Source organism: Pinus tabuliformis, chromosome 2_2, assembly GCF_031772625.1.
Source record: "Pinus tabuliformis cultivar Carrire ecotype Pingquan chromosome 2_2, CPIR1, whole genome shotgun sequence".
NCBI lineage: Eukaryota > Viridiplantae > Streptophyta > Pinopsida > Pinales > Pinaceae > Pinus > Pinus tabuliformis.
Genome location: NC_142300.1, coordinates 1,197,503,826 through 1,197,523,199, shown reverse-complemented (window position 1 = coordinate 1,197,523,199; position 19,374 = coordinate 1,197,503,826). Strand labels below are relative to the sequence as shown.

Genomic DNA, 19,374 nt, shown 5'->3' with positions numbered 1-19,374 from the left:
ATTTATATTTCACATAGGGCATAATATAGAAAATATTTTCCATTTTCATAGTATGAAAAAGCTACAAAAGGTAGAAAAATATAGACTAGAGAAAATTCCAATTCATTTCACATTTGTTTGTTTGTTAATGTATATAGAATTGTAATGCTTTTGAATGTGACATGGGAGTTGTCAATTATGATTTACAATTATACAATATTTGCAATTCCAAATTGATATTATACAATATTTGTCAATTATGATTTACAATTATATAATATTTCTAATGATTTTGAATGTGACATGGGAGTTATAAATTATGAATCAAGTTGGTTATTTGGTAAGATATTTTTTTGCAATTCCAAATTGATTAGATACTAGGGTTTCATTTGTATTAGATCATACAAATTCTTACAATTCTTTTGACTTTATCACTCCTTTTTTCCCTTACCTCTAAGACATCTAATTTACTGCTTAGCTTGAAATAAGGAAACTAAGATATGAAAATTATGGAAGGGAAACAATTTCCTGTTTTTTGGATATTCATTCATGTAAAATGGAATTTCATATTCCAACCTTATTTATTTATAAATTGAAATTTTTTTGTAGAAGTTTAAATACTAATAAAACTATCATATATCATCTCATACACCTCAACCTTCTAGATATGATCCCTATCTTTTAATTTTTCCCCAAATCTCAAAAGAATCTCAATTTAGAACTTGAAAAAAGATTTACCAATGTATTATTTAACAATAATTGAAATTCCAATGTATTATTTAACAATAATTGAAATTCCAATCCTCATTTATGGAAATGGCGATTTTGGATATTGTGAATGCTAATACATGTGAAGTGCTTTTATTGATAATTACTTGAGAAGACATGAAGATTGTCTCCATTATCAAATTGACTAGCTAATTATTTTCACATTTGTGAGCAAAATCACTAGGCAATATCAGATTACTAAACTCTATTTTTATATACAATATCATTTTTATCATTTTTTTATTGGACTAATTTTAAATGTCAAATATTTTTTATATTTTACTATTCATATTATATTAATTAATTTTTATGTTTTCCCATTTTACAATACTAATAAATTTAATTTGTAACATCATAGAAATATGTAACATCATAGAAGAAATAATGTTGGAGATAAACAAACATAAACATCTATAAAACTGAAAAAGCTTCTATACACGATCTTGATTCTTTATATTGGACTAATTCTAAATTTTAGATATCTTTGAAATTTTACAATTCCTATTATTAAAATTAATTTATATTTACATGTTTTCTTATTCTGCAATATTAATAAATTTGATGCATGTTTTATTTGAAGTAGTTTTTAGACCATCTTAAATAATAAAAATCTATAATATCCTAGAAGAAATCAATACCAAAGATAAATAAACAAAAAAATATCCCAATGAAAAAAAAGATTTACAGAATTTTGAATATCAAAATTATTTCTTTTAACTTAAATATATTTAATTATTTATAAAATATATACTCTTTCTAAATATTATAATTATCCATTTTAATTTTTAATTTTTTTAAATACATATTTAAAAATATATTGTCTCCATTTCTTTTAACTAATTACCCGATTATCATATCCCATAAGAAAGCTGCCCAACTGTTAAGAAACAATTATATAGCAAAACACAAAATAAAACATCCACGCGCTAGGCAAAAAGAAGCTCTTATTCTAATTCCAGAATAATATATCAGTATTTATTTATATGCACCCCAACTGCACTCAGCTTTTATTTTCCCCTTTCCTCTCCCTCAACATAAATTTGAATGGACCGGATACGAGTCTCCTGGTCAGGCTTCTTGAGGATGGTAAGAGTGAGAACACCATTCTCCATCTTTGACTTCACCTCCTCATGAAGCCTAGCATTATTGGGAAGCAAGAAAGGACGCGAAAAACTACCGTGCGGTCTTTCAAAATGGTGCACCTTGTTCTCTTCATCCACTGGTTCCTCCAATACACGTTCACTGCTTATCTGCAATACACGTTGGCCTTCGTCCACCTGAATTTTGACATCCTGTTTACTAAGACCTGCATTGCAAGTTGCAGTACATTAATGAAAAAATCAGCTAGCATCAAGGGTTAGGTTAAATGGTCAAGTGAAGTTTTTTGATATTATTGTTATTGGTTTGTTTCTACTCTCTTCTCTTCTATTTCATTGATTATTTACCTATTTACTTATATAAAATGTGTGAAAGTATTCCAATTTTTCATGCTTTGATTTTAAGTAAAAAATGACCAGATGCAGCTCATGTTAATAGATATAATACAAGAAATCATGTTAATAGATATAATACAAGAAATCAGCGAGCATCCAGGATTAGCTTAAATGGTATAGTAAAGTTCTTTGATATTATCAAGGATTAGCTTAAATGGTATAGTAAAGTTCTTTGATATTATTGTTAGTAGTTTGTTTAGACTCTCTTTTATTTTATTGACTATTTATCCATTTACCATCTAAGAAATGTGAGAAAGTACTCCAATTTTCCATGTTTTAATTTCAAGTAAAAAAAATAGTCAAATACAAGTCATGCTAATAGACATAATATTAACACATCTACAAAGAACACAACCAAGTAATTGCAAGTAATTGATCTTTCAAAGAGGGGTATTGACTTAGAGACAGATAAAGATCACTTAGCTGCATATGTACAAGACAGACTTATGAATGCCCAGTGTATTGACATCAACTAGGGTATTTTACATCAACTAGTCAACTAGGGTATTTTACATCAACTAGTGATGTAAAATGATGTTCATTACATAGGTTGGTCTGATTAGGAAAGCTGGGTTTTTTTGGTATGAATTAGTAGAATATAGTTAACACTCTTACACATAAACATAGGAAAATATCCATACAGAAACATTGATATGGGAAACTATTTTTATAAGAAAGACGAATCGAATTTAAAAAATAAAATATAGTATTTATAAAAATATATTTTTTAAATATAATATTAATATAATCATATAAATTAAATGATTAATAAATATTATATATAACAAAAATATTAACGTTGGAAATCTGAACCACTCTATAATATTAACACAATCCTATAAAATTAAATCACTAGTAAACTTCATATATATATATATATACATATATATACCAGGAATGTCGGCCTCGAAGATATGAGCCTCAGGGGTCTCTTTCCAATCCACCGCAATGCTGGCATGGCCCATCACATTAGAGGTTACAAAGTCCAGTAAATCAGGGAACTCGCTCATATTCCAGAGCGATGCCTCCAAAGCATTCGTCCTCTGCGACGGTACCGACGACATGGTAGACCTTAACTCTTTATCAAAACCAAAATCAAAGTCTGTGGCACAAACAAAATGAACAGGGTTAATCGATAACTGCAAGAACAAAAACTCCGTATAAAAAAAAAAAAACTTGAGAGAGAAGATCACTCGCCTATTTGCTGGTAAGAATAGCACTGAGAATTCAATCCCTGGACATGATATATAAATAGGAGTGAAGGTAAAACGTTTGGGTGGTACAGAGAAGTTTCGTCTTCCGTGTGACACTGGGTGGGTGAAATCTGTGGGCGCGTGTGAAGCTTGCAGTGTAGTAACGGAGGGTGTATTTCCGTCTTGGTCGGACAGGCTCGAATGTTTAACAATGAGGTGTTCAAATTGAGTTTATAGGTTATTAATTAATGAAATCCATACTAATGCCAATGTGAATAGTGAATGTGTTTGGGTAGTAGTAAAAGTATTAGCATTTGCACCAGATATTGCAAAGGAAATGCAGTAAGGCATAAATTGAAGAACATAAATACAACACAAGATTATTTTGATAAATAATAAAAATATATTGACCACTCAAATCAATGCCCCATTAACTGGAACCACTTAGTAGACATATCTATCAACATTAGGATTATACACAATGATCAAGAAATTTCTCATATACAAACAACACCTTCCACAACAATCTTTTGTCACGTCCACATTTTAAAAAATGCCTTGGAACATGATTGGAATCTCCCATATTGTCTTTTTCATTATGCAGATAAATCTTCCCTATTGCTATTTTCATCATGAATATTGTTAGTTCATTGTTGTAAAGTGTTAGTGTGTTAAAATATACAAACAGCACCTTCCACAACAACCTTTTGTCACATCCACATTTTAAAAAATGCCTTGGAACATGATTGGAATCTCCCATATTGCCTTTTTCAATATGCAGAAAAATCTTCCATATTGCTATTTTCATCATGAATATTGTTAGTTCATTGTTGTAAAGTGTTAGTGTGATAAATTCAATACCATAAGTTCAACAAGCGAAAAACATTCCTCAATTAGCATAATATGTATTTTTCTATCACCGTGTATTCTTCAGTCATGCATTACAAAAATTCCATCAAAGAGCACAAGTAACAGATTAACTCATTTTTCCGAGATCATAAACTAGAAAAGCCCTGAAACTTTTTGAGTTCCATACCTAAACCAGAAAAATGAACCACCCTAAGAAACCCTAAACCAAGAAAATGAAAAACCCTAAGAAACTCTAAACCAAGAAACATTTCACGCTGGTCAGCGTTGCTGATATATTCATGACTGATCATCTCTGATGGGTGTGCCTTCTGCGGATAACCTGAAACTATCAAGCAATGCATTCCTTCCACTCAAAATAACATGAAAGAAGTCATTAACCTGTTTAGAGAGAGGATCTAACCCCTGGGCAAGCAATTGTGCACTTTGTTGTAATTCCTGTATAGCAATTCTGATATGTTCCACTTTCTCTGTTCCATCGACAATGTCAGACTACACCCTTATTCATCTATTCTTTTTACCTGGCCTTTGATGATGATAAGCAATGTTGAATTGGAAATGTGTATCACAACATTGCCAAAAGTGGCTCAATATTTGCTAGATGTTTTATAGGTGATAGAGTAAGGCATTGTTTAGTACAAGTTTTAGAGGTGATAGAGCAAGGCACTGTTTGGTATATGTTTTAGAGCTGATAGAGCAAATCACTGTTTGGTAGATGTTTTAGAGGTGATAGAGCAAGGCATTACATATAAGCTACTTTAAGAGGAGTTTTTCAATATGAAATACAGCTCCATTTTGTTATGAAATGCATTGTTAGATGGACATTTAAGATCAACAAGTATATTGTCATTAACTCTTAGGGCTTAGTAAACCAGTACAAAACCATCTTTATGTTTATAGGATTTTCCATGCGTGGAAGAAACCTTAGTCCTTAATGCACTTACTTTTTTTGTTGCTTCTTTCATTGTCTTTGGTGGTATCTTGCTAGAAAATCCTTACATAAATTCCAATATATGTTCTCTAAAACAATATAAAATTCTCTCAAACGCAAGACATGAGCTTGGATACCACTTGGAGCAAAACCACATCACAAAAGACACATTGTACATTGAACGCACAAACAATAAGTTCCTTTCTTCCAATTTTTGACATTTTGCATTAAAGTAAACAATATCCAAGCCACTAAGTAGATAACTCTGTTCTTTTTCCTGTCTATGGGTGCACTGAGGCAAAGATTTTTGTTTTCTGAGGAAACTAAAAAAATAACTGTCCATAAATATCTAATTGATAAAGACTATTTAGTAATGATTTTTAACTTATCACAAAAAGCACACTCATTTTTATGCCATCACTAAGAATCGAAGGTATGCTTTTGTATGAAAGTTAGACATGGATGGAAGGAGTTTGACTATATTTTGTGGTTCTAGATGTCTACTGATACGACCTAATTTGACCTTGAATGATGCAAGTTCTAGTTTCTTGAGCTTTTTATAAAGACAATGTTGAATTAAGATTTTGAGCTTTTTCTGATCTTGAGTAGAGTTTAGAGGATGTTTCCTTCATTACCAATACAAGTTTGGATCCATCCCATAACATAGCTGAATTAACCTGAATGGATTTTTCTCCAATATTGTTTTTTCCAAGCCATTATGTTCCTTAGTTAGCTCAAGTCATCTACAGACACAACAAGGACCTTGAAAATCCAGCCATTAATCTGAAAGGATATATGGTAAGACCCTATACTGTCATTATGAATGTATGGGCATTAAAATATAACAAGCAACACTTGAAATGGACGACAGATGGCAATAAATCATTTGTTCTAAATAGGATCATATAGAATGAAAAGGGGCGATTATATTTCTATATTGTGTTTTAACATCCGGAAAATCATGGTTCTGGCAGGTGGGAAATGCACTTACAGACGATTTCCATGATCTTGTAGGGATTTTTGAATTTATGTGGTCTCATGGTTTGATATCAAACAACACCTACCGGTTGCCCAATATTCACTGTGACTTTTCATCTCTTGTGCATCCATCAGATCTATGTAATATGGTATTAGATCGTGCTGATGTGGAAATGGGGAATATTGATCCATACAGTATCTACACCCGTCCTTGTTTGAATAGTACTGGAACATATAGAAAACAACAGAGAAAAGGATATGTAAGTATATTATATACATTAAGCATTGTATATGCCAGCAGATCAGTTTGAAGGTATGCTTAAAGTCCAATTTCATATCTTTTGCATTTGGTAGTCTCTTTCCCATTGACATGGTAAACTATAAAATAAAGACCAGAGAAAAAGATGTGTAAGAATATTAGATACATTAAGCACTCTATATGCCAGCTTATCAGTTTGAAGGTATGCTTAAAGTCCAATGCTATATCTTTTGCATTTGGTAGTCTCTTCCCCATTGACATGGTAAACTGTAAAATAAAGACCAGACTAGATGATTGAGGTCATTTTTTTCTCAAATTAAACACATTCTTGTGTGCCATTGAGGTCCACAATTTGTTGCATGGTGAATTTAAATGACTGGTATCCATCACCTCTAGATGGGGATAATCAGATCAGCTATAAGAGCACTACTGCATTCTCTTTCTCACAGAGGCTTGCTGCATCCACAACAAATTTATCGTGTTCTTCAATAACACACTGGCACCCTAAGAATTTTATGGTAAAACAAAACACATAATTTCAGTCAAACAAAGATGGTTACAAAGTTCTCAATGATCAAGGATTTTCTGATCAAATTGTTTTCTGTCGCTTTCTCTCTATCTGCCCCATGAAAACAATCAAGCCCATTAACTGGAGTCCAGTTTAGAGCTGACAGAACCCTACTCGAGTCTGTAGGGTGCCATGGGGATGCTTTTCTTGTGCACTACAGACAGGGAAACAGGGTAGGGTCATTTTTAGTGTCGTTTGTTGTCAATGGATTCCTTGGATATGCCTCCTATGATGGAAGACTGTCTATGGGACGTCCCAAATGTCAGGGGTTTGTCCTTGCCAAATGGCTATAATGGGATTCTGTTAAAAAAATGTTTTTTAATCAACCACTGGTTAACATGAGCAAGATTTTCTTGATTGTGAGGTTATTAGTGGTGTATTTATTCGGCCAGAGTTTTGAAGGATTTGCAGGTCTTACTATTTTTTGTAAGCATAAGCACACATATCAGTATGGATATGTTATTGGAGAAGCTTAAACTCTGGTGGAAGGAAGCCATCATTAAAATGCTTATTATTTTAACTTATATTTTACTTGAAGCCACCTTTTCCCATTAAAAGACCTCACTCTCCCAAATCCCTTAAAGCATAGAAACAAAAGTCATAACATTTAATGGAGTGGCTTATAATTGCCCCCAGTCATCCCCTGCATTTTTTCCCTTGAAACTTTGGTGAATAGAGGCATGAGGAAGCATCGAGTCCCATTTCTTTGGTTGATGTTTGATTAGAAATTGTTATACAGGTCGTAGGCTAACAAGGTGACTTTTTAGTCTTTTTTTCGTGTAGATATTCTAGTAGATTTTTCTTAAAATCCTGTCAGAAATCTCAAAAAAATGTAGTTTTATGTTGTTGAGTCTACACAACATATGTTTTCTAAAGACTTTTTACGGTGCTAAATCCATTTTTGCATTTAAAATTACAATTTAAATGACAAAATATTGTGGTCTCACCAAGAATTGTATTACTAGATTCCGGTGAAAAGGACCAAAAAAATATTCGCATTAGACTACATCCTTATTCATCTATTCTTTTTACCTGGCCTTTGATGATGATAAGCAATGTTGAATTGGAAATGTGTATCACAACATTGCCAAAAGTGGCTCAATATTTGCTAGATGTTTTATAGGTGATAGAGTAAGGCATTGCTTGGTATATGTTTTAGAGCTGATAGAGCAAGGCACTGTTTGGTATATGTTTTAGAGCTGATAGAGCAAATCACTGTTTGGTAGATGTTTTAGAGGTGATAGAGCAAGGCATTACATATAAGCTACTTTAAGAAGAGTTTTTCAATATGAAATACAACTCCATTTTGTTATGAAATGCATTGTTAGGTGGACATTTAAAATCAACAAGTATACTGTCATTAACTCTTAGGGCTTAGTAAACCAGTACAAAACCATCTTTATGTTTGTAGGATTTTCCATGCGTGGAAGCAACCTTAGTCCTTAATGCACTTACTTTTTTTGCTGCTTCTTTCATTGCCTTTGGTGGTATCTTGCTAGAAAATCCTTACATAAATTCCAATATATGTTCTCTAAAGCAATATAAAATTCTCTCAAACGCAAGACATGAGCTTGGATACCACTTGGAGCAAAACCACATCACAAAAAACACATTGTACATTGAACGCACAAACAATAAGTTGCTTTCTTCCAATTTTTTACATTTTTCATTAAAGTAAACAATATCCAAGCCACTAAGTAGATAACTCTGCTCTTTTTCCTGTCTACGGGTGCACTGAGGCAAAGATTTTTGTTTTCTGAGGAAACTAAAAAAATAACTGTCCATAAATATCTAATTGATAAAGACTATTTAGTAATGATTTTTAACTTATCACAAATATATGACCACACACATTAGCCTATAATATAGGATGTATTTGATTCTTTATTGTTGCTTGCAGCCAACAAAATGCTCTCCAACAGGTCCAATTCTTTGTACAATGCTCCCTTTCTTAGATGCAAGTTGATTTGACTTTCTTGGCTTTAAATATTCTTCATCTGCGTTGTCATCCTCACCATCGAATTCCTTATCCTCATTTTTTTCTTCATCTGAATGTCCTCTAATTCATCTAGCTGGGAAGCTTCTCCAGTAAACCCCTGACACATCAAGTGGAATTAATTTAAAGTCCTAACATAAACTAATGGCAGATGTGCTCCTTTCCTTTTCCCTTGTGTGCACCCCATTTCCCCCAGGAATTCTTCTGCTTCTCTTTGAGTAACTTTGCTCAACAGAGAGTCTATCAAAATGTAGACGTAAACACAAGAAGAAAGACTTCGTTTCTGCAGTCGACAAATACATATTAGAGACATTCAAAGAAGCACACATTATCAATGAACATACTTCTAAAAAAGCAGATATTGATGGGATTCTTCAAACACCTATCCTTCCTAACTTTTGTAGCTCAAATATGAAAAGTTTAGATTTCAAAGTTTTTTTGAAACACCAATAAAGAAACAAAATTACATAAAAATTTAAGTTCATTTTTCTAAGCTACTCTTTCCTACGCTACTGCCTTACAATGTTTCCTTTGCCACATGTGATGCAATTGCTAGTATAATTCCATCGTAACAAATATGAACTCAACATGACACATAAAGAGATAAAACTAAAATAGAGAAAACAACAACATTTCGTCGATCTATATAACTAAAACCCAATTCACAACAAAAATTTAATTACACCCTTTGAATTAATTTCCAATCTTTATAATCTTTAAATGAAACGGAAAAATCCCATTGCTAAATTTAAATCTTTGAAATACTCATAAAAAAAAAGCATCTATAATATAATTCCAACCCTAGCTAAACCCAATTAACAACAAAGATTTAGCTACACCCTATCTTCAATTCATTTCCAAACTTTATAATCTTTAACGGCAACAGAAAAATGCCATTGTTTAGTTTAACGCTTTGAAATACTCATAAAGATGCAAGGATGCCTTCTATAATATAATTCCATGGTAACAATAATATAATATAATTCCATGGTAACAATAAGTCTAACAGAATATGGTAGGTAATTAAGCTATAGTAAGTAAATAAGGATATATATTTTCACTCTATTCAGGTTAATTATGGTTGCTAATATAGACATGGGATAAAATTAGTAAGGGTGGGGAACACCAAAAAATCCTAAAAATTGGAAAAATATCAGGTAAAAATGGACAAACATCGGTAAAATCAAGATACCATCAAAATATCTGTAAAAATCTGAAAACATCAGCTAGGCCAAAAAATCGTGATTTCAAGATAAAATCTAGATGCTAGAACACTGATGTTAATTCTAATTTTCGTTTTACTATCAGTCAACTGGGGTGTCATGGATTATTTTTGTCCAAATTCTCATTTGTGAGATGATGATGAGATATAATGCCTTGATAAATATTGACTTTAAATCTTGTAAACGTGTAATTGATTTTAAATATACTTGTGAATTCACCTATTACCAACAACAACCATAAAAATTCCAGCACCACTATCAATACCGCTGCCCTGATCAATTCCAGGTTTTACTACTAAGACCGATGCCTTTGCATATAAAAATTGGAAGTACAATTTATAAATGTCTGCCCAGCGTAACTCAATCTAACAAATCTTGCTAAGTGGCAATATGAAATTGTTAAAGAAAAATACAATAGGTTGAAAGCACTAATTAGTCCCCCCTCCTCACAAAGAGGGTTAGGCTTTACGTAGAATACAGCACAACTGTTCAACTCGGGAATCCTTTATTAGTTTCATCTATTAATTTTGGAGTTGTAGAGGAACAAATGCATATTTATGCATACAGGACAGCGTCACAGGATGGAACTTGGCACCAATGTACAGAAAATAAACACACTATGGAAATTTGGCCTTGCATCTTTGCCTCATTTTTCACATTGCCAAACTCAGCCATGGTGAACAAAGGAAATACCTATATCATATGAAGATACAGGATTTCCACAATCAACAAAAAAATCCTAATAAACATAGTTGTTGAAGAGGCTCATTCAACTCAACCTCTTCTCAAGATAAAGTGTCAACCAGTTGTTCAAGATACTTTCTGCCATGATGTGGAAGATTTGTACATTTTTAAGTGTATGTGAACTCTTTGGGAGACTAGGTCCAGCATTAGGATCCTAAAGCTCTTCCTCCCAAAGTGACCGTTCTCTTTTGATGGTAATGGCTATCACCTGTGATAGCTTTACAGAACTTCAATTGCAAAACTAGAGAGCCACACCAAATGCATGGGCATGTTTGTAACCGGACGACTCTGTCTATCCTAGCTACCCTAGCACTTCTGCGTTAAAATTTTAACGCTCTTCACATTATTCTTCTTTACAATCCTGTAGTTATCATTGTTTTTTTATTTATTGAAACTAATGTATGCAAGGTACAGTTACATTTACGTCTCGCTCTAAACTCAAGACTTAGAAAGACAAACCCCATTGCAATGTTTGTTTCTGTGACTAGAATATTCATTAGCAAGCAAGATCCTCCCCTCAAGAACATACAAATTCATATAGAAATTAATAAGGTGTTCCTCATCGATATCTATGCAAGAAGCTGAACTCTATATACATTATTTATGTTGGTTGCATTTGGGGCCATTGCAGTCAAATAGAAGGGTAGAAAATCATTCGTTTTTCTTCTCTGTATGAAGTAGCGTCTCCAGAATAGAGAAGACAAATAAGGGACCAAACAGGGGAGGCATAGGCGGCTTACTAAAGGCCGCAGCCAGCTGCCCTGAGCTTTGCTTCTCAGATATACTGGCTTCCTTTCCATTCACATGTGGTTCTTTCACATGATATTTTGAACTGGGTTTGAAATACACCTTTGTCGGTTGGTTCTGCTGAACAAGCCATTCTGCAATACAGACACGCAATATGAATGTAGTCAGGTTCCTAAATTTTGGAAGATATTAACTCCACAACTGGGAAATCTAATTTGACATTTTCAAGAACCACAAGGCTTTAATTTCATTGTACCAGCTTTTCTTGGATAGAACTTTTTCAGGATATTCTTACAAAGAAACTCCGCAGTTATCCACATACTCTAGGGCTTCAGTTCAGAACACAAAAATGAGACTTTTCTTTTTTGGTTAACAACCAATGAATATCTCCAATGACCTGCAATCCAAGTCTACAAATTGTTTAGTATGTGTTCTTGATTGCACATTGCACATAGAAATTTTTCCATTAATTCTATCTTATGAAGTTTACAGCATTTGTTTAGGAAAGTCCCAATACGCCAATTTGAACCGATCATGATCCACTGCATAATTCTCACTATATTCACACTTAGAAATTCAAATACACAAACTAAAACCCCAAGACATATTTGCAAGTTTAGACAGAAGACAGTACCTAGAAAAAATATGGTTTCTCAGGAAAGATATAACCAGGAGCAAAGAACTCTCATACTATCAAGGAGTGGCAGCTACTCTATAGAGTGGACCTATCAATTAAGATCATGTGTTCTGTCCTTTGAGAACAAATTTGGTTTCTCAGGAAAGATATAACCAGGAGCAAAGAACTCTCATACTATCAAGGAGTGGCAGCTACTCTATAGAGTGGACCTATCAATTAAGATCATGTGTTCTGTCCTTTGAAAACAAATTTGGTTTCTCAGGAAAGATATAACCAGGAGCAAAGAAATCTTATACTATCAAGGAGTGACAACTACTCTGTAGAGAGGACCTATCAGTTAAGAACATCTGTTCTGTCTTTCGAGATCACAAGTTTGAGTCTAGTGGGGGAGGTTATGTAAACCAGCATAGACTCAAATTATCACTGTGCATAGGTGATAGGTATTTCATCCATTATTTTGGTGTCTGACTAGGTCAATTTGAGTCTAGTGAGGGTAAAGTATGTACACCTGCATAGACTATGTAGTCAAATCATCACTGCACAGAGGTCATCTCTTGTCCCATAAACAAAGGGATTTCATCTGTTAATTTGGCCTCTGACTAGGCCTTGGCCTTAAAATTATATCATTCCTATAATTATTCAAATAATTGATATCTGAATAGGCCTTGACCTTAAAATTATATTATTATGATAATTTAATTTGGAGATTTATAGTGTCTTTAAAGAATAGAAAACTAGACTAAGATTGGGCTTATTGCTCTGTTCCAGAATCAACAGGACTAAAACTGGAACTCTTGAGCACCTGTCTCAATATACAAGACAAGTTTAGCCTCTCTATGTAAAGAGAAGAACAGAGGAAACAAAATCGGTACTTTACAGCAAAGTTTCCACAATACATACACAGTCTATAACTTGTATGCAGTGCCCAACCCTCTAAAGTGAAGTAGTTCAAATGAATAGTCATCACCAATCCAGTGGACATCACTGAAAAATATGCATCTCCAAGTAATCCAAATGAAATCCCCATTGTGGCACATGTAGATCTGCAGCTCCAGAATAAACGCCAGATGGTCTCAACTGGATTGTGCAATGAGGGAAAGCCTCATCTGTGACTCTGTCGGTAACAACCACTCTTTAGAAGGTAGGCCCCGATATAAATACCAACATTTTGAAAGAGAGTCTAAAATCCTGAAAGGCTCTAAAGGATCATAGTGTACAACGGTGATTTCCCCACAAAGATTAGTCTTGCACATTACACAAGACTTGATCGAGAAGATGATCCTCAATGTTTCTATCGAAAGCAAACATAATTGAAGGTGGTTTTTCAATCATTGACAAACATAACATAGCAAAAACAGTGCAAACTATTCAGGATATCCACGATTCCTTAAAAATGGGGCACCTTAACTGGTTCATTTTGTACATGACTCTACCAAATAAAGGCAGGGTCCAGAAAACAGATTAACAAACCCTAATATTGCAGCTATTGTGGGAACTTAACGCATGGTGGGCATGTTTTCTGGAGGCGCATCCTTCATAAGAATATCTGGTCATGGATACGAAATCTGTTTACAAGTATCTTTACTTCACAAATCTACTGGCGTTTAGCAAGTAATACTGATGGTCACTCTCTTATAAATGTTTGTTTTAGATTCTCCAACTACTCAGTGTTAGCATATTGGATTGCCTCAAGAGATTGAAATAAGCCAGATATAAGAACAAGAGCTCATGCAATGTTGGCATATCTGATTGATTGCCTTGACAAGGGATTGTAATAAGCTAGATGTAAGAGCAAGGGCTCATGCAAGATTCGCATGTCGGATTGCCCTGAAAGAAGATTGTAATGAGCTACAAACTAGATCAAGAGCTCATGCACAATACCCCAATTGCAGGTGTAGGTAAGGGGTAGGAAATTTGGGTATACTGATGGCCAAGCACAATCTTAGGTTCTCAGAAATGAGATCCATGTTCAAACCCCTTAGAGGACATAATCAAGTGGAAAACCTTTTTTGTTTTGTTTAATGATTTCCCAATATCTATTGCAGTACATTCATAAATTCCTAAACAAAAAGTCCAAGTACGTGGTACAGTCCGAGTATGTGGTTCAGAGCCACACCAAATGCATGGGCATGTTTGTAACCGGACAACTCTCTTGCACAGCAGCCACATTCTTCAGCGCCATCATTTTCCTTGTCTCTTGCACAACAACCATTCTTTAGCGCCCCTATAGCCATGGCCTGTGCAGCTGAGGTTCCCGATTTGCAAATATGAACCAGAACTGAAACCCCACCATTAGCCTCAATTCCCCAAGCATTTTCTGCATTGCTCGTTAGCCCTCCAATGGCCGCCGCAACCTTTTCTTTACACAACGAGCTCCGGGATTCCAAGACCCGAACCAATGGACCTAAATCGCTCTACGTTTTTTTAAGGGTTTTTAATGTTTTAATTTAATAAGAAAAATTAGATGGCTGATTTTTGTTCAATCGTCTAACAAAAGATCTAACGGCTACGATTAAGACAGAAAAGCATTTGGGGGAGTTCATTTCAGAGGGGAACGCCTTACGGCGTAAATATATCTTAAAATATTTAAAATATAAAGTTAATTAACAACTAAAAAAACTCAAAACTATTATAATAATATATTTAATAAGAAAAAATATGTCACTTGTGATAATTAAATCTAAATGAAAAAAATATAATAATATACTTATTAAGGAAAAATATGTCACTTGTGAAAACTAGATCTAGATGGAAAAAATAATAATCCTATTTACAAAAACACAAAATTTTTTATAAATAATTATTTCAAATATAACATACAGTAAACCTTATTTACAAAAATTCAATTATAATTTATAAATAATATTAATTAATTAAATTTAATTAACAATATAATCCCATTAATCTATATAAAACAAGCATTATAAATAATATTAATTAATTAAACTTAATTAACAAAATAATCCCATTAATCTATATAAAACCAGCAATCCTGTTCATATTTTTTCCTTAATGAACACATATAGAAAATATTGCCAAATGGCATAATCAGTATAGTATATTGTGATTGGCATACGAGGAAAATTAATGGAAACTATAAAATATTTAGGATATTTAAATTTGATAAATGATACTAAATGCATATATGAAAACCAAATAGAGATTATTTTATAATTTAACTATAATAAAAAATAATAGGGGTGATATAAATTATTCAGCCCTCTAACCAACGTCCTCAGTAAACTAGAAAATTTCCATACTAACACAATGAGGTGTTCAAATTGAGTTTATAGGTTATTAATTAATGAAATCCATACTAATGCCAATGTGAATAGTGAATGTGTTTGGGTAGTAGTAAAAGTAAAATAAATGAAGGGGAACAATTAACACATTTTTATTTAAATTGAGTTGATAGATTATTAACTAGCAATTATATCAGATGTTGTAAATGAAAAGGAAATGTAGCAAGTATATATTTCAGAAGAATGGTGACACATAAAAATTATTGAAGATAAAAATTAGTAAACAAAATGCTATTTAAAACTATACGAGAAATCACTCACATTATGTCAAATTGACAGATTTTATAACCTTTCCAACGTAGATTATCTTTTGATCTTCAAAAATTGTCTTTTAACTTGGCAAATATTTGATAGATTTTGAAAAAATAGTAGATGAGATAAATAAAATGAAATAATATTGAAATAGTGTAGTGTGAAAGTGAAATGAAAGAACATGTGATATTTAGAATAGAATAGAATATAAAATTTAGTTGAAATTTATAAAAAATAATAATAGATTACAAAATAATATGAGAAATAAAAATAATCAATTTAAATTTATAACATTATTAATGGAGTTGTCTTTAGTGAGACTTTTTGGACTTTCCAGTGCCAAAAACAGAGAAAATTTTTTGAGGTGAAACCTTGATTTGTGTTATTTAAACTGGTTTTTTGATCGTATATATGGATTGAGCACCCTGAGAAACCCCTAGGGCACTACAATTGTGAAGGGATTACCAATCAAACTTGTGCTTTCAATAAATTATTGTCAGATTTTAGAGAAATTAGACTAGAAAAAGCGATCAGAAAAGCTTCCAAAAAGTCGCATTAAAGACAACTCGATCATTAACTCCTTGGATGGGGTGACTATACAAGTGAAAGTAGGGGGAGAGGGGAGTGTGTGTTGCCATCATCTCACTAGCCCACATGTTAGCAGGAAGTGGCAACATGCCCCTTAATGACTCTCATTAAAACATGTAGCTTGCATGAGAAGTTTCCATAATCCACCACTTGGAGGGACTAATTAATATTCAATGCAAAGCTTTATCAAATGTGTGATGGGAAATTCAAACATATTTTCAATGGGGTTTTATGGCTAATGGTACTCGTCTCATGGGAAAACCTAGCCAACAAGGTCTCTTCATCAGTTTGGCATTCATTGGCTAACATTCAATGGGCATTTCATCTTGGTTACAAGCATAGGAGAGGGAACTACCTCATACAAACTCATTTGTGGTAGAGAATGGTCACATTATTCTTGGAAAAGGTCTTTGGTTCACAAGTACCTGCTTCTCCTTCATACTAGGCTTTCCAATATATAAAACTAACTTCCTTACTCCAACCTGGCTTGATGGATTTCTAATTGGCACTCGCATATCGCTAATCCCAAGGATAGCTATGAAAAATTGGCATAGCCAAGTTGTTTCTGCTGCCCATACTGTAAACCACATCCTTTCTCAACGCATTTTAGTTCACATGTGTTTGATCTGAAATGGAGCAGATTAGTAATGTTGTACTAATTCTCCATTTAGAGTAAAACCCAAGATTCTTATCATTTTCTTATCAAGTGCTTAAGGATTCAATATTTTTTCTTAATTAACTGATTCCCATAAGAGTTTCTTATGTAAATGTTAGAAACAATTTAACGTAAAACATATGCTGAACAACAAAAAATAACAGCAAAGAACATCCAAATACAACACACAGTAATCACATGATAAAGGAATCCACCCATCCTGGGCTATGTCTCCTTGGTTCAACTTCCAATTGCTTGGGCTTCTCTATTATGCTCAAATTACAACAAAAGTATGTTTACAATGCTCAAATGCCTCTGAAACCTGTCTCAATGGGTTCAGAATCCTCAAAAATGGTTATCCAAACTCTTTTTTCATCCCATTTGGATAAGAACTAAAGAAGTTATGACTTCTCCTAGTTCTTCCACTATTTGTTCCACAAATTGCTCCAAAACCAACCAAAAACCCGATTTCCGCTCCAAAATCTACTAAAAGAGCGATAAATTCGCTGCACGGTGGGCTATATCTTGTCGGCCATAGGCAAGTGCTGTAGGCTTTTATGGTCTTGTTAACACATCAAAACGTTGCGATTGCGATATCATGGACCCGCCAGGGATATTTAATTGTAACATATAAAAACCTATGTCCGGGGTCCATTGCTCATCGCAATTGACGAATTTCAGCAGTCGAAGGTCTTGTTAACATGGTGGAACACTGCGAAGTGATATCGGTAGACCCGACAGGATATTAAATCGCAACCTATAGCAACAACGCGTCCGAGAACTATCACATTTTGCAATGTTAATGAAGGAATTGTGTGCGATGCGACATCGACGGACCTGACGGGAACTTAAACTGTGACATATAAAATCCTACATCTGGGTAATTTATTGCATCACAACCTGGTAACTTCCGGGGGCCAATTTTTTCTTGTTCTTCCCTCGCCGATCCACGATTGCAATATGCGATGACCTTATCGCATCGTAACCCTGAACCTGCCGGGGCCGATTTGTAACGCCTTTCCTGCTTGCAATTGTGATTTGTGAAATGCGAGGGCCAATGGAAGCCTACCACTTGGCACCTCCTCATTCGCTAAAGACCTTGCCACATCATCCCAATATTGCCATATAGACAAGTCAAACTTAAACTTTGACTTGCTCTAACTTCTGCATGTGAACTCGAACTTGACTACCATTTGCACCGTTGGATTCAAAATAATAAGATTTTCAATTTGAAGTTGAGTTTGAAAATATTTTGACACTTTGATTTTTGAGCATAATTTTGAGCACCTGATCACTCCTCCCCACTGGAAGCCTTTTGGACCCCAAAATATTTATATTCAGTTATTGAACAGATGAGGGTACTATTCCCTCACCTTCCCCACTTCAATCCATTTGGCCTTTGATGGATGTGTACCTTTGAGACCCACCCAAAGATAATCAATATTTCCCCTTTTAGTTTTCCTTGTCCTTCTATCAAGTATAGTGTCTTGCTGAAGCACATCAAGGAATTCTGGAGAAAATTCTTCAATAGATAGAATTTGAACATTCTCTCCTTGATCTTAAATCAGAGGCTCATACAATCTCAAATTTTTAACATTAACAATGGAATATATTTGCATATATGAAAGTAAATCAATCTTGAAAGCATTATTACCAATCTTTTCCAGAATTTTAAATGGACCATAACAAATTGGTTTCAACTTTTTACCTTCACCTTAAAGCATTTCCTTGCTAATGTATAGCCAAAATTTATCACCTACTTGAAACTGATGACCCACATGATGCTTATCATGCCTTGCCTTATACTTGCCTTGACTCTTTTCTAGTTGTTCTTGAACTCTTTGGTTAATCAACTGAATTTTCTCAAAGAATTTATTTGCTTTGTCTATGTCGCTATGTCCATCTATGACTACATCTTTCTCAAAGATGAAATCCAAAGTTGATTTAGAAAAATAACCAAGACATGCATGTTGACAAGGTTAATCCTCTCTATGGACAGAGATGATCCCTCTAGCCCAATGAGTGGGTCTAGCAACTGAAGTGACAATCAACTAGACATCTTCCTAGGTTATAATTGAAAAGCAAAATGAAAGAGATGACCTCCCTCATTCTGATGCTAATCCGATTTCCTTTGTTGAAAGCCTCGAATCGCTTATGTCACGGACTTGTTCCTACTTCTCTAAGCGCTTATGTA

General features: G+C 33.7%; 2 protein-coding genes across 2 annotated transcripts; both read right to left on the bottom strand.

Annotated features, from left to right (window-relative positions):
- Window positions 1-1,754: 1,754 nt before the first annotated feature.
- On the bottom strand, window positions 1,755-3,304 carry LOC149197794 (18.1 kDa class I heat shock protein-like). The gene is made up of 2 exons (XM_089408799.1): window positions 3,133-3,304; window positions 1,755-2,053 (listed from the first exon to the last, which is right to left on the bottom strand). The coding sequence occupies exons 1-2, from the start codon at window positions 3,302-3,304 to the stop codon at window positions 1,755-1,757; spliced, it is 471 nt and encodes a 156-aa protein (XP_089264925.1).
- Window positions 3,305-11,614: 8,310 nt separating this feature from the next.
- Window positions 11,615-12,149, bottom strand: LOC149197793 (uncharacterized). Its single transcript, XM_089403998.1, has 2 exons — window positions 12,003-12,149; window positions 11,615-11,880 (listed from the first exon to the last, which is right to left on the bottom strand). The coding sequence occupies exons 1-2, from the start codon at window positions 12,064-12,066 to the stop codon at window positions 11,651-11,653; spliced, it is 294 nt and encodes a 97-aa protein (XP_089260124.1). The 5' UTR covers window positions 12,067-12,149; the 3' UTR covers window positions 11,615-11,650.
- Window positions 12,150-19,374: the final 7,225 nt, after the last annotated feature.

Coding starts and splice junctions, on each gene's coding strand:
- LOC149197794 (XM_089408799.1), bottom strand. CDS start 3,304: ATGTCGTCGGTACCGTCGCAGAGGACGAATGCTTTGGAGGCATCGCTC. Junction 2,054..3,132: donor CTTCGAGGCCGACATTCCTG/GTATATATATGT, acceptor CTTGCAATGCAG/GTCTTAGTAAACAGGATGTC.
- LOC149197793 (XM_089403998.1), bottom strand. CDS start 12,066: ATGTGGATAACTGCGGAGTTTCTTTGTAAGAATATCCTGAAAAAGTTC. Junction 11,881..12,002: donor GTTCTATCCAAGAAAAGCTG/GTACAATGAAAT, acceptor TCTGTATTGCAG/AATGGCTTGTTCAGCAGAAC.